This window comes from Pecten maximus, chromosome 3 (assembly GCF_902652985.1).
Source record: "Pecten maximus chromosome 3, xPecMax1.1, whole genome shotgun sequence".
Taxonomy (NCBI): Eukaryota; Metazoa; Mollusca; class Bivalvia; order Pectinida; family Pectinidae; genus Pecten; species Pecten maximus.
The window spans coordinates 42267265-42284226 of record NC_047017.1 but is presented as its reverse complement, the minus strand read 5'-3'; the positions used below and the strand labels follow the sequence as shown (position 1 = coordinate 42284226).

The following is a 16962-nucleotide window of genomic DNA, read 5'->3' as shown; positions in this document are numbered from 1 at the left end:
CTTTTCTTAATTATGTGATAAAAGTACTTTAAATTTGTCCACGAGGCTCGCAAAAATGCAAAACGTTTAAGATTTATTTCTTAAAATACATCTTACGCAAAAGATATCTGTATTTGAAATGATGAATAAATTCATTCATAATTTTTCGTATGTAAAATCGCATTGTTGTTTATTGAAACATAACTGATATATGTATAGACTTATTTATAAAGGAGCCAAAAGGAACATTCTATAAGATACGCACTCATGAAAAATATCAAAATATAAGCCACACTCGTGAAGTATATTTGGTATTACTAGAGACAGTGTTAGATATCCTCCATATATCAACTACTGGGAGGAAACCCGTGTGGTTTTCCATTGCTTTACCAATTTCCTTAGTACGCAATGTATGATACCAACTTTCAGGATAGTTAATGCAATGCAGTTTCGTTAGAGAACGATGATGCGATGTCCATACATTTCAGTATCCATAGCATGCACTGACTATTTAGTAAGTGGACCTGATGGCAGAGGAACAGAAGGTATAGCAAACGATCAAATATCGGCGTCTAGCTTCCTTCACATAGGCTTAGAGCCATGGAAATCACGACTGAACGCTACCGTTGAGAGTAATGCAAGGTATTATGGAGGATGGATGCCTACCTCAACGGACAATAGTCCCTACATCCAGGTCAGTTACATCCGGAATAGCATCGCAGCGATTGGTCACTGTATGATATTCAATTACTGTACATACATTTGTTGACAAATAAAAATAGAATACCCCGAGTCATTCCTGCTATATCTTATCCGGTCTGGTATATAGAGCGTTTAAATTCCAAGGTACCGGGTAACGTCATTGATATTAAAACCACTAACAATAGAGATCTGATACCCGAGGATACACATACATGATCAACAGAACGTTTATTTTATTTTGTAACTATCTGATACGATTAACAGGGGTCATGAATTTGTATAACTACATCTGACACCAAATTAAGATATGTACCAGTATATTTGTTTACATTATGTATGTTTAATTTGTATAACTACATCTGACACCAAATTAAAATATGTACTAGTATATTTGTTTACATCACGTAGGCTGAATTTGGAGACGTATGCGAAATTCGTGAAGTAGCGACGCTTGGGCGTTACGATGTCGAGAATTGGGTTGAGGCGTATACTGTTTCTTACAGCATTAATGGTAGTTCCTGGGTCACTGTGAGCAATAGCTCTGGACCATTGGTAAGTAGCAAAATGTTCGTTTACTGTAGAAGTGGAAATGTTCGCTTATTTCGCGATCATTAAATCTCCGCGAAAATATACGCACGCGAACATAAAAACACTTGAAATATTTACATGCGAATATTTCCACCAAATAAACTAAATGTCGGCATTCAGGTGTCATGTTGTCCGTAATGTGTAACGTTGGCACGGTGGATCAAGAGACATGCATGGCTTTACCAATTTGAGGAATGGAAATTATGGTGTATGTTTTAGTATGGAATTATCCTCCGCCATCTTGTACATTGCATATGAATTCTGATTATTTCATCCTGTACATTTGTTAACTATATGCTTATTGAATTAGGATATAATATAGCTAAAAACTTGTACATATTCATTTTATTCTCCTCAAAATCTCAACAATATTGTGAAATAGTAAAAACAAAATATTCATTCTAAAAGTCCGTTTAGCAACATTCTTCTATGTAATTAGCTATCCTAATGATTGGTTCGAAAGTATAGTTTAATTAAAACCGAACAATGATTTTCAAGTTATCCATCCATTAATTGGTCTATTAATGGTATCTTTGCTGTCCAAACCACAACCAGCGTCATTTGACCATCGCTAAAGTTAACAAATTGCTATTTCAAACTACGATAAGGTATGTGATTACATTTCTCTTGACATGTAGATACATAGCCAAAATATGATCACAGGCCGTTCATGTCAAAAACGAGATAAATTTACCGCGTTAGCCTTTAAAGCCTTAAACACGGTCAGGGCTATTTTAACGCGTTTAATGCTAATCTGATTGACCAATCAGTTGCACCGTTACAACTGTAAGTTCTCAATGAAAGCGGAATACATGGATGTTTCAAGGATGCTTCGTCCCAAATATAGACTCAACGTATGACTACGATATGTTAATTATGATTTAAGCGTGCGTTTTTTTTTTTTTTGCTCTACATAGGCTATTATTTTGGAATTTCAAACACTTTTATGACAGAATATTACTATAACGTTGTCATAATATTAACTCTTCAATGAGAACGTCGGTATTTCTGAAAACCGATGAAATAGAGACTGTAGCAATATTCAGTTTATACAATGATCCCTGAATTAAACTTTTGCTAGTTTCATTGTGCCTCAATCTGCTGCTTATTTGTGTGTTCATTTTCATAAGATATACATTATGGTACATTGCTGTAACTGTTACATCCTGATGACGTCACATTATTTATAGTTCCGAGATGTGCCTGCACTCACCGCCACGAAAGCGGAATTTTCGTCAGTGTTTGGTGAGATGCTACATAACAACATATAGCAATAGACCAGGCTATAAAAGCAGTTTACAGAAAACGAAATGTAGCTACTGTCTATCCATCAAGTACTCCAAATTTCATTACACGTCAGTGTTTCCTCAATCGGGGTCGGCAGACGTGGCAACGTTGTGGACGTGTTTGTACCTCTTACTACGAACCATTGCATTCATTAACCCTGAAATAGTCTATACAAGTTATGAACTATAAAGTGTCCTTAGAAATAGGAATACAACTAGTCTGCCTCCAGTTCACAATTTATTGTTATGAAGACAGGCTGATTCATTCAGACTTCAAAACGGAGAGGTGTTACACGTTCGGTTGGCGGTTTATACATTAATAACTGTAAACAGAAAACTCAATCTTATATGATACAATGCCATACAATAGACATATCCCCGCACTTCGAACAGTGTAGGTAGTGGCGTTGTGTATACGCATGACCAATATTACAATAATTAGGGAATAAACAAGTAGTTTAGATATATCTTTATGAATCTCTATAAAATAGAAATAACAGTGTTGTATTTGTACAGGTGTCTCTGGTGTTAGCAGCACACCCATTGTCACCACGATAGCAGTTGTCCACTGGTGTTCCGATTTTATCCAGGAATCTGGTTCTGGCATCGTCAGCCATACTGTACTGTAACATTGGAATGTGTGCAACAACAAAATCGATTGTTTTGTTATTTGAGTCATTTTCACAAGTTAAAAAATATCTACTACTTTTATCGCGTTTGACTTGCGAAGGTAAGAAAACAAAAATAACACATTACATGATAAATCTAACGCGTTAAAATTAGTTTCAGTTTTAGTTCATGTTTAACGCGTTAAAACTAGTTAGTTTTAGTTCATGTTTAACGCGTTAAATGCTAATGTATTAATTCTTTCTTTTTTTTTTCGACATGAACGGCCTTTCATTAGATGTATTCATAAATATTACATTAAAAGCTTATTAATGAAAGTAAATGAATTTCGGTTTGATTAACTTTCCCTGTTATTTTTTGTCAGGGTTTGCACAGGGATTTCTGTTGGTATTAAACATACGATTAATTTTCGCTGGTATTTGTTCGATTCAGATAAAAAGAAGTACAAATGTGTACATGTTTAGTTGAGAATGTTTACAAAGCTATCAAAAGAGAAATGGAAAATCAATGACCTTTCCTCCCATTCCAACTTCGGTCTCCTTATCTGGGTATATATGTCACTCGCCGCGGTATTGAATATATATCGATATATAAGTGCGAAGACAGAACACGGTATTCTTTCTTAATTAAATTTGTACTTAAAATGTAAATATCTGAAAAAGCTCAATATGTAATACCAAGTTTGATTGTACACAAACGACCACGAAGATATATATGTACATTTACCATAAAGGATTCAATACAGTGATGTGACGGGTAAATAATAAACAGTTCGACAATACTCAACATGTACCATACAGGATTCAATACCTTGGGCAAAAATATTCACATCCAATTTGTTCATAACGAAATAGAGAAGAATTACATTGGTAACTACACATGACTACAAATATAAACAACCATTACAATGACATATCAGTAAACAACCGTCATAATGGTATATTACACAAGCAACCATATCATTGAAGTGGTAAATTACATAAACTACGATCACAATCGTAAAGTATATAAACAACCATTAAAATAGTTTATCACATGCGGTATCAATGCACATTAAAAATTGCAAAATTCTGACAAAAATAAGGTATATTTTTTTGGATATCTAAATATAGTCAATTAACCATACATATTACCTCTAATAAAGTATATATATTTGTAATCTATACAACATTTGCAATTTTAATACAGCTGTGAAGGATAAGTAAAGGTATTTTTGCTATGTTTTTGAGGCCTGTGAATATATCATGGTAACCACTTCAAAACACTTTAAAATTGCAAAATATCATGATTTTTGACTCAACATGACACAGTTATCTCCACATTTGTTTTCCTGAAATCTATAAAAAAACAAAAACAAAAAAAAAACAGAATTAATATTTGTTTTGGCATGTGTTCATCATAAAGCGTTTTCGCTATCTTACCTAGTAAGAGAACGCAATAATTACAGACCATTTTTTGCTGAAAGGCAAAACTAAATTCCGGTTGAAACACACTTTCAGAAAATCCGGAAATTTCTCATCTCGAACTCATTTTATAGGGCTAACACAACTAAATATCTCTATATATGTTATTACTAGTGACTCCATCCCTCATCGCTCGTTTGAAGTTCCAATGATATGGAATTTATTTAAATTAAAGTTTGAAGTTATTCTATCTTATAAATGCTGTTATTGTATAAGGTTACTGGCAAATGTAAAGTGTACTAGGATCCCCCACCTTTTTCAGCCTTTTTACACCTGGAATTCTACGTCATTCTATTTTCATTAGGAGTGTATAGTTTTGATTTTTTGAATCTTTAGACCCCAACCATTATTCTCGTATATAGAAAGTATCCATTTCATATGTTGTTTACTCAGGAAAACATCTACAAACCTAAGAAACACATTTCTCTGAAGAGCTTGGTTCAGGTGAAATACCAGCTGATAAGCTTATTTAGTTGTGTGAGTCCTTAAACAAATGAAGCACGTATATACTTATTCATAATGAATATACGAATTATAGTATACATTTTTAATTATTTTATTCATATCATAATACAGGAGTTATTTGCTTATAAAAATCACCCATGACCGGGCAATCCTACTGTGGTCTGCAAACTATACAACCATTAAAATGGTATATCACATAAACTACCATTACAATGTTTTAGTATATGAACAACAATTATAATGGTGTATAATATAAACAACCATTGAAATGGTATGTAATATAGATAACCATCAAAATGATATATAATATCAACAATCATTCAAGTGGTATATCAAATCGGCTCTTATTGATATAGTTTATCACATCACAGACATAAATGGTATATCATATACACTACCATTACAATGGTATATCATATACACTAAGATTACAATGGTATAGTATAAACGATTCAATTGAATTGGTATATCAGTTAAACAATTATAAAAGTGGTATATTACATAAACGACCATCATAATGGCATATAACATAAACAATCATCAAATGGTATATAATATAAATAACCATTGAGATGGTATATCACAAAAAAAGCCATTAAGATGGTAAATAGTATAAACAACCATTAAACTGGTATATCATAAAAAACAACCACTAAACTGGTATATTATAAAAACAACCACTGAACTGGTATATAATATAAACAACCTTTGAAATGGTATATTACATAAACAACCGTTTAAATGGTTTATGAAATAGAAATAATCATACTCAAAATTGACACAGTATTGGAATCATAAAACAATGATATTTATTCATACATGTATCAATCGACTCTTATCTATTGATGTAGCTTTACTTTTTACAAAGGAATGTTTTAGTAGATGAGATGAAATAATTCAGGTTTCATCTTGCAACTATTTAGATATTTCCAGCCAATACGAATTCGTCGGAAGTTGTTGTCCTGAACAGCTTATCGCCGCCTTTCAGTGCAAAATATGTACGATTATATCCAAAGCAATGGACAAATGGACTAGCTCTTCGTTTTGATCTCGTGGGATGTTGTAACTCCACTGGTAGGTAGACATCACTTTCCATAACAGAATTATCAGTATGTTTTATCTATTCAACTAACGGGGATTGTATTATTTTCTATTTTTATTATGACGAAACATGTCTTGTCGCAAATCTCTATCATTAACCGACAATTGTGTTTATATTGATTTGAAATGACCATTGAATAACGAACTTTTTAACAGGAAGTACTCAATAAAGAAAACGATAAAATTGTTTGGATCGATAGCTTGACTGAAACGATGCTGAAACTTAAATATTTGTGTAATGTGTTATTCCAGGTATCCCTAATAGTGCCCGTAAGTAAACTGGTCTGGAGACGTGAGTAGAGAACAACTTTTTAGATTGAATAATGATAATAATGTTATTATCAATATATGTGGAAGATGTAACATTTATGATTAATTTTGGTGATTGTTCGTGTTGTCTGACAAGGTACAACTGATTATACGTATGGCTTGTAAGCATGTTTACCTACATATGAGTTATAATCGGTACGTGATAAATATCCCTGGTCTTACTGGTTATTTCGGCTGCAGCAGTAGCGTAGATGACCAACGGGAATTGCCCCATCTCGGGCGCGCATCAATGCGTTCGCACCGTCCGTCATGTCTGTCCACTGGTCACGTACGTTGATAGCCAAGATAGTTGAATAATGGAGGCTGGTCCAAACTCGCGCTCAAGTGTGATGGGCCGCATGATATTTCACGTTGAAAAAAAAAATCGAAAAAAACAACATTTTATGGGCATTCGATTTATATTATAATGACCAACCCTTGTGACGTTCATTCAATTCTGATCGTTTAGTATATATAAGTTTCTTTCTATCGGCAGATATCTGTTTTATCATGTCTCTAGTTTAGTTTGTCAACTGTTCATGAATTTCTAAATGCGACAAGGTTTTCCGGATATATCTTTAGCTTTAGCTTCAGATTACGAGTTTTATTTCTGGTTTAACAATATGGGTTTCACCCATCTTTGCTGCTTTGCAATAAAAAGATGGATGCTAATCGGGTATCTTTTGGAATTATTATGTCATTAATAAATATTTATATATGTTTAATTGTATTTGTTATTCAGCCACTGATTGCAGCAGCGCACTTGCCACCAAGTCATACGGAGTACGAAATTCACAGATAACTGCGTCTAGCTTCTATGAATCTCCCGCTATTGATGAAGGTTATGAACCATGGGCAGGACGTCTAGAGGCCAATACAGAGAGGTGCAACTCATATTGGGCGGTGTCAAACACAACTGACGCATATGTACAGGTAATTATTACGTTTTGATAAAAAAACAACAACATATATTGATATTGTCGCAGCAATAGAAGAATCGTCAATACGCTGTGATCAAAATAAATTAGCATTCGATACTTATATTATATATTCGTACTGAGTAACAACTGGCAACTCGAAACGTATTTGTTTTTCTTAGCAGAACATCGAATGTTGTATTGATACCTTAACAAATAACAAAATGATATGTTCACTTTCAGCGTCTATTCGGCGTATACTGACGAGTGTTGTGATGATTTGTAACACTTTCTTTAGGTTGACTTTCGTCGTATCACGAACATCTATTGTATCGTGACCATGGGACACCTGGTTTGGTATGTAGAGTCCTACAATGTACTATACAGCATGGACGGATCCACATGGTACACAGTACTTGACGTGTTCGGCAATGTTAAGGTAGATAACAAACTAATTTATTGACTCTCTGGCATGATTGACGTATATCGTATCACTACAATTAAGGAAAATTGATTATTTGATCCTATTTCCATGGTTGATGCACTTTTGCGAAGTTTGGTAGACCATGATCGAGAGGGAATTTATACATTGTATGTATTAAATACTTAAGTGACTGAAATTATTTCCATACTTTGGTTTCTTAACAGAGAAATACATATCTCTGAATCTTGCGCTTTATCGAATACGTTTTTTTCAACACTCAATATTCATACATGTTCATTCTCAGACATCCGAATAGTGTTTTTCAATGTGATCATGTTAAATGAAAGTGGAGTAATTCCACATTTGTATTTATAGCATATAATATTGTAATCCCCTTCTTTTGCTTTTGTCAACAAATTCCGAACATGTCAAGTGTTTCTTCATCATTGAAAGAAGAAGTCGTTTTTGTCATACTGTTTGAGGTCATCGTCAAAATATTGTTGCTAAAAGAGAATTTCCTTGTATCAAATATAAAACCTCAAGCTTAAAGCTCAATTTAATTATAAACTTATTGTTCAGCATCCGGAAACTACTGTAATTGTTCTGTATGCTATGTCCTTTTATCCTTATTGACCCGTTGATTTGTGGTCCATTCTGTTCATCAAGGATATTGTTTTGTTTGCATTTAATGTTTTGTATGTAATACCGTCTGAATGTTCGGTGCAGTTCAAAGTATAATTTTATTCATATACTTTTAAAGCATATAAGATACTTTCATCGACTTCTTTAAGTTATTTGCTGGAAATGATGGTCCTGGGGACTCCATGACTACAAGATGTCTACCGGAGCCTTTGGTAGCCAGATACGTCCGGATTAAGATACTCTCTTTTAACAACGCATTATTGCTAAAGTTCGATTTCATTGGATGCAACGCTACAAGTAAGTCTACATGTAATAGTCATTCGGAATCGAATCACCATTAAATGATAAGATGAATTACTGATTCGAACACGTTTTCGTAGATGATTATATATTAACTTCATTGATGTTACAGGTAGACTATTTTGCTATATGTCGTTAATATTAAACATGTACTGGACTGTTCACTAACACAGTTATCGTGATCTCTCTTCTATATTGACAGATGACGTACTGGACACCGCTGATGATCACTACGGTAAGATAAAGATATTAATGTGTATTCATATAGAAAATTGTATATAAGTCTCGGCGAACCACTCAAGTCTCGAAGAATTTGGAATTAGTATATTTGTGGTTTTCAACCTAAACAAAAACACAAAAATGCAAAGCTAATGTTTGTGCTGACCATGTAAACACCGTGAAATAAGATTAGTCATTACCACAAGAATGATACGATTTGACTTAAAGATAACTATGTAAAATATCTATCAGATATAAACACCTTGTTTTAATAGAAGGACAATATTGTCTGAATTACCTGAGTAGTGGAAACAATCCAGTGTGGGACGAGAGTTTCACGGCTTCCTCGTTCTTTACGATATTTAACACCGAGCCATGGATGGCGCGCCTCACTTCTAAATTTGGCTGGGCTCCAGTGAGTCTTGGATTCGGCGAATACATTCAGGTGATGTTCACTTTTTATATGGAATAGTTCTCTACGTAATTATTATTATCTTGACAATACGTGTACTATGACATACATATATATGTATATAACACGGGAGGTACATATTATTACGTCCTTTTCAAGTTTTGCAATAAATAGAGAGCAACAGAGAATCACTGCACTTGATAAGTTCAACACCTTTGCACACACATGAAGCCCCAATACTCTGTCTCTAGTACTCAGTGATCAGCATACTTTGTTGCAACGAAAGGTTTTAATGTTATTTGCATCTAGTATATTATCCAAAACAACAACTTTTTGTGAGAGAGTGGGTAAAACGAAACTTGTCACCACTTTAATAATTGAGTAAAATGTGATGTTTGTTTTGTGTCACTGATAAGACATAATGGGTCTTAAAATCTTTAAAAATGTCATAAATCCAAACAAACTAGGTCATTGCGGCCTAAGTTTGCTCTGACTTAAAAGAATGTTAAAAGATGACCAGAAACTCCCATTAACGATATATACAATCATCTCACTCCAACATGGCAAGTTACTCCCACTCCATATCTTCGTACATCAACTTTTCAAATGTTCTTTGTATTAACTGTGCCGTCCTTAATAGATGTGCCTTGACATGCCTATTTAAAGTTTGCCTTCTGTAGTTGTAATGGTGCGATGACTAATTAGTGTGTAGTTGTAATGGTGTGATGACTAATTAGTGTGTAGTTGTAATGGTGTGATGACTAATTGGTGTGTATTTGTAATGGTGTGATGACTAATTAGTGTGTAGATGTAATGGTGTGATGACTGATTTGTGTGTAGTTGTAATGGTGTGATGACTAATTGGTGTGTAGTTGTAATGATGTGATGACTGATTAGTGTGTAGATGTAATGGTGTGATGACTGATTAGTGTGTAGTTGTAATGATGTGATGACTGATTAGTGTGTAGATGTAATGGTGTGATGACTGATTAGTGTGTAGATGTAATGGTGTGATGACTGGTTAGTGTGTAGATGTAATGGTGTGATGACTGATTAGTGTGTAGATGTAATGGTGTGATGACTGGTTAGTGTGTAGATGTAATGGTGTGATGACGGGTTAGTGTGTAGTTGTAATGGTGTGATGACTGATTGGTGTGTAGTTGTAATGGTGTGATGACAGATTGGTGTGTAGATGTAATGGTGTGATGACTAATTGGTGTGTAGATGTAATGGTGTGATGAATGATTAGTGTGTAGTTGTAATGTTGCGATGACTAATTGGTGTGTAGATGTAATGGTGTGATGACTAATTGGTGTGTAGATGTAATGGTGTGATGACGGGTTAGTGTGTAGTTGTAATGGTGTGATGACTGATTGGTGTGTAGATGTAATGGTGTGATGACTGATTAGTGTGTAGTTGTAATGGTGTGATGACTGATTAGTGTGTAGTTGTAATGGTGTGATGACTGATTAGTGTGTAGTTGTAATGGTGTGATGACTGATTGGTGTGTAGATGTAATGATGTGATGACTAATTAGTGTTGTTGTAAAGGTGTGATGACTGATTAGTGTGTAGTTGTAATGGTGTGATGACTGATAAGTGTGTAGTTGTAATGGTGTGATGACTAATAAGTGTGTAGATGTAATGGTGTGATGACTGATTAGTGTGTAGTTGTAATGGTGTGATGACTGATTAGTGTGTAGTTGTAATGGTGTGATGACTGATTGGTGTGTAGATGTAATGATGTGATGACTAATTAGTGTTGTTGTAAAGGTGTGATGACTGATTAGTGTGTAGTTGTAATGGTGTGATGACTGATTAGTGTGTAGTTGTAATGATGTGATGACTGATTAGTGTGTAGTTGTAATGGTGTGATGACTGATTAGTGTGTAGATGTAATGGTGTGATGACTAATTGGTGTGTAGATGTAATGGTGTGATGACTAATTGGTGTGTAGATGTAATGGTGTGATGACTAATTGGTGTGTAGATGTAATGGTGTGATGACTAATTGGTGTGTAGATGTAATGGTGTGATGACTGATTAGTGTGTAGTTGTAATGGTGTGATGACTAATTAGTGTGTAGATGTCATGGTGTGATGACTGATTAGTGTGTAGATGTAATGGTGTGATGACTAATTTGTGTGTAGATGTAATGGTGTGATGACTAATTTGTGTGTAGATGTAATGATGTGATGACTAATTTGTGTGTAGATGTAATGGTGTGATGACTTATTGGTGTGTAGATGTAATGGTGTGATGACTAATTAGTGTGTAGTTGTGATGGTGTGATGACTAATTGGTGTGTCGTTGTAATAGTGTGATGACTGATTAGTGTGTTGATGTAATGGTGTGATGACTAATTAGTGTGTAGATGTAATGGTGTGATGATTAATTAGTGTGTAGATTTAATGGTATGATGACTGATTAGTGTGTAGTTGTAAATGTGTGATGACTGATTAGTGTGTAGATGTAATGGTGTGATGACTGATAAGTGTGTAGATGTAATAGTGTGATGACTGATTAGTGTGTAGTTGTAATGGTGTGATGACTGATTAGTGTGTAGTTGTAATGGTGTGATGACTGATTGGTGTGTAGATGTAATGGTGTGATGACTGATTAGTGTGTAGTTGTAATGGTGTGATGACTGATTAGTGTGTAGTTGTAATGGTGTGATGACTAATTGGTGTGTAGTTGTAATGGTGTGATGACTGATTAGTGTGTAGATGTAATGGTGTGATGATTAATTAGTGTGTAGTTGTAATGGTGTGATGACTAATTAGTGTGTAGTTGTAATGGTGTGATGACTAATAAGTGTGTAGTTGTAATGGTGTGATGACTAATTAGTGTGTAGTTGTAATGGTGTGATGACTAATTGGTGTGTAGATGTAATGGTGTGATGACTGATAAGTGTGTAGATGTAATGGTGTGATGACTAATTGGTGTGTAGTTGTAATGGTGTGATGACTGATTAGTGGGTAGTTGTAATGGTGTGATGACTAATTGGTGTGTACATGTAATGGTGTGATGACTTATTGGTGTGTAGTTGTAATGGTATGATGACTTATTGGTGTGTAGTTGTAATGGTATGATGACTGATTAGTGTGTAGATGTAATGGTGTTATGACTAATTGGTGTGTAGATGTAATGGTGTGATGACTGATTATTGTGTTGTTGTAATGGTGAGATGACTAATTGGTGTGTAGATGTAATGGTGTGATGACTAATTGGTGTGTAGATGTAATGGTGTGATGACTGATTTGTGTGTAGCTGTAATGGTGTGATGACTGGTTAGTGTGTAGATGGAATGGTGTGATGACAGGTTAGTGTGTAGATGTAATGGTGTGAAGACTGATTGGTGTGTAGTTGTAATGGTGTGATGACTAATTGGTGTGTAGTTGTAATGGTGTGATGACTGGTTAGTGTGTAGTTGTAATGGTGTGATGACTGATTAGTGTGTAGATGTAATGGTGTGATGACTGATAAGTGTGTAGATGTAATGGTTGATGACTAATTGGTGTGTAGTAGTGATGGTGTGATGACTAACTTGTGTGTAGTTGTAATGGTGTGATGACTGATTAGTGTGTAGTTGTAATGGTGTGATGACTAATTGGTGTGTAGTTGTAATGGTGTGATGACTGATTAGTGTGTAGATGTAATGGTGTGATGACTGGTTAGTGTGTAGTTGTAATGGTGTGATGACTAATTGGTGTGTAGATGTAATGGTGTGATGACTGGTTAGTGTGTAGTTGTAATGGTGTGATGACTAATTGGTGTGAAGTTGTAATGGTGTGATGACTACTTGGTGTGAAGTTGTAATGGTGTGATGACTAATTGGTGTGTAGTTGTAATGGTGTGATGACTGATTGGTGTGTAGATGTAATGATGTGATGACTAATTAGTGTGTAGTTGTAATGGTGTGATGACTGGTTAGTGTGTAGTTGTAATGGTGTGATGACTGATTAGTGTGTAGTTGTAATGGTAAGATGACTAATTAGTGTGTAGTTGTAATGGTATGATGACTAATTGGTGTGTAGTTGTAATGGTGTGATGACTAGTTAGTGTGTAGTTGTAATGGTGTGATGACTAATTGGTGTGTAGTTGTAATGTTGTGATGACTGATTAGTGTGTAGTTGTAATGGTGTGATGACTGATTAGTGTGTAGATGTAATGGTGTGATGACTAATTGGTGTGTAGATGTAATGGTGTGATGACTGATTAGTGTGTAGTTGTAATGATGTGATGACTCATTAGTGTGTAGATGTAATGGTGTGATGACTGATAAGTGTGTAGATGTAATGGTGTGATGACTAATTGGTGTGTAGTTGTAATGGTGTGATGACTGATTAGTGTGTAGATGTAATGGTGTGATGACTGATTGGTGTGTAGATGTAATGGTGTGATGACTTATTGGTGTGTAGTTGTAATGGTGTGATGACTAATTAGTGTGTAGTTGTAATGGTGTGATGACTGATTGGTGTGTAGATGTAATGGTGTGATGACTGATTAGTGTGTAGCTGTGATGGTGTGATGACTGATTAGTGTGTAGATGTAATGGTGTGATGACTAATTGGTGTGTAGTAGTAATGGTGTGATGACTGATTAGTGTGTAGATGTAATGGTGTGATGACTAATTGGTGTGTAGATGTAATGGTGTGATGACTTATTGGTGTGTAGTTGTAATGGTGTGATGACTAATTGGTGTGTAGTTGTAATGGTGTGATGACTGATTAGTGTGTAGTTGTAAAGTATGCTGTCATCACCATAGTTTTTCATGGTGGATGTCGTCACAAGAGCAGCAGACACGTATCCGTCTGGAATACCTGATCTCATAGCTTGCTGTCATTTTATTTCTGTTAGAAAAGACTTTTGTAAATATGTTGTTTTTTTCCCTGTTTGAGTTTGTATAATTATGTGTCATGAAGTTATTGTGATATCTGTATATTTTCATTTGTTTAAATTTTATTTGGAAAAAGATATTTGTTTTTTCCCAATGGACAGGTTGATCTTCGCTTCAGACGCATTGTCCGAGCAATTGTTATCGATGGTTGTACGCCAGATTTTCACGTGCGAACATTCTATGTCGGCTATAGTAATGACGGCGTCAACTTTGATTTCATCAGGAATACTGGAGCTCTGAAGGTAATACATCATTCTTTTTTCACACGAATGAACAAAGATTCTTGATTGGCGGAACCTATTGCATAACGTTACTTATAACAGTGTATACACATACTTGATGGATGGAACCTAGGACAGGAATTTATCTATGCAATTGTACACATGTACTGGATTTAAATAGACACACGGATATACATATGTGTTTGACGTAATTTTTGGACGAGTCGTCCGGAACATCCTGACCCATAAATAACACTTTTTGACAACCCACTTAATTAATTTGAAATGCCCATGGATGCTTCCGCTGCCGCCAGTTGTGGAACGAAATGAACCAACTGCGCAGAACACAAACATAAACACAAATATAACGACATTGTTTATCTACTTAATTTTAATATGTAACTGTTTTATGTTCAATATACAGTATGTATGTGATCGGTTGTAATTTATTTGTATCTTCATAAATTGTCGGAATGCCTAGACAATTCTAGAATTTACTTGTCTGTACTGTCGATATTACTTTAATACATGACCAATTATCTTTGTATAGTAAAACGCATCCAGCGACCGTCTGTTTGTTCACATCCAGTACCTTGTACTTGATCTTACATAAAGCCTGTTAAAAAGGGATCGACATTGCTGAACTACTTTTTACATTGAAGCTTTTCCCCGGCAACGACGGCGACGACTATGCAGACGATTATGTGATGTTCCCAGAGGCTATCTTTACACGATATATACGTGTATATCCATATACATTTTGCAGACATAAATGCATGCGTTTTGATGTTCTTGGTTGTTCCAACGACACCACTGGTAAGATCCTACAATCCTTGTGTTTCAGCTGACAGACACAACGATCAATTAAATATTATTATAGATGATTCCTCTATTCCCATGGCAAGCTTGTTAGACTTGTAACACATAATAAATTAACAAACACCAAATTGAATTGAAATATGGCCGTTTTATTAACGACGTAAGGATATCAATAATGTATATATACATTTTATATACATTGTTACATCAAGTCTAAGATGGGGATATGCAAAACGCCACAGAGATAACCTAACCATGGGTAAATTCAACCCAAGGATAGGTTATCTCTCATTATACCCCATGTTTATAACAGTGCCTGTGATTAGCCGAAACGTTTCACGTGAAATGGGGATAAAACATCATATCTCCCTGAGGCGCGTGAGCCAAGGAGAAAAATACCATATCTCTCTGAACCGCGTGCCCCTATGGCGACCCCCACATTCTGTTGCGAGGAGTTGTCTCCCTTCCAGTTATTTACAAATGGCAGACGAACAGAAACGCAAACGAAATAGATAAAATTTTGCAAAACAAGATTGTGTAAAACACGGAAATATCAACAAATGTGTAAGTTTCCAAGAGTTTCTAAAAGAAACTGTCAATAACACCTTGACTTGGAATCGTATCAATTGAGCGACCGGGACCACAGGGATTTGTTATAAAAATGATATTTAATATCTTCAGTTAATTTTTGAGTATCATCATAATTGATTATTTTTCGGTAAAATAAACAATTTATGGCCCTGAATGCAGGGTAATATGAAGGTTTATTTACCAGAAGGTATCATATTTCCCGAGGGCTTGCCGATAAATGCATATATTAGAGGTGCCTACTAACGGCACTTTATTGTACGAAATTACGTCATACGCCTATTATATCGTAATATATATTATAGATGGGAAATACAACCGCCGTTTATATAGTTTTTAAGGTACAGCAAGCCATTTGAACTTTAACAGAAAATATATGATCATGCTTACTAATATCTGAAAAGGAGCAATATACCGCAACCTATCCCAAATTAATACCACATACTGTGTTATCCGAGAGTCACTGAGGTAGTCTACTCACTGTAGGACCGATTAGATCGATAATGTTTTCAAATGGAATACTATCTCATCCTTCTAGTGGTACCTTCATCAATTAATCAGCTATATATGCATCACTCTATTATGTACAACTCGTACTTCATTATGTACGACTCTGACTTTGTTATGTACGACTCTGACTTTGTTATGTACGACTCTGACTTTGTTATGTACAACTCTGACTTTGTTATGTACGACTCTGACTTTGTTATGTACAACTCTGACTTTGTTATGTACGACTCTGACTTTGTTATGTACAACTCTGACTTTGTTATGTACAACTCTGACTTTGTTATGTACGGCTCTGACTTTGCTATGTACCACTCTGACTTTGTTATGTACGACTCTGACTTTGTTATGTACAACTCTGACTTTGTTATGTACGACTCTGACTTTGTTATGTACGACTCTGACTTTGTTATGTACAACTCTGACTTTGTTATGTACAACTCTGACTTTGTTATGTACGACTCTGACTTTGTTATGTATGACTCTGACTTTGTT

General features: G+C 35.0%; 1 protein-coding gene across 1 annotated transcript; it reads left to right on the top strand.

Moving 5' to 3' along the window:
* Positions 1-442: 442 nt before the first annotated feature.
* On the top strand, positions 443-9494 carry LOC117322770 (lactadherin-like). Its single transcript, XM_033877708.1, has 9 exons — positions 443-673; positions 1090-1233; positions 6034-6184; positions 6464-6481; positions 7263-7453; positions 7736-7876; positions 8653-8800; positions 9006-9038; positions 9298-9494. The coding sequence occupies exons 1-9, from the start codon at positions 443-445 to the stop codon at positions 9492-9494; spliced, it is 1254 nt and encodes a 417-aa protein (XP_033733599.1).
* Positions 9495-16962: the final 7468 nt, after the last annotated feature.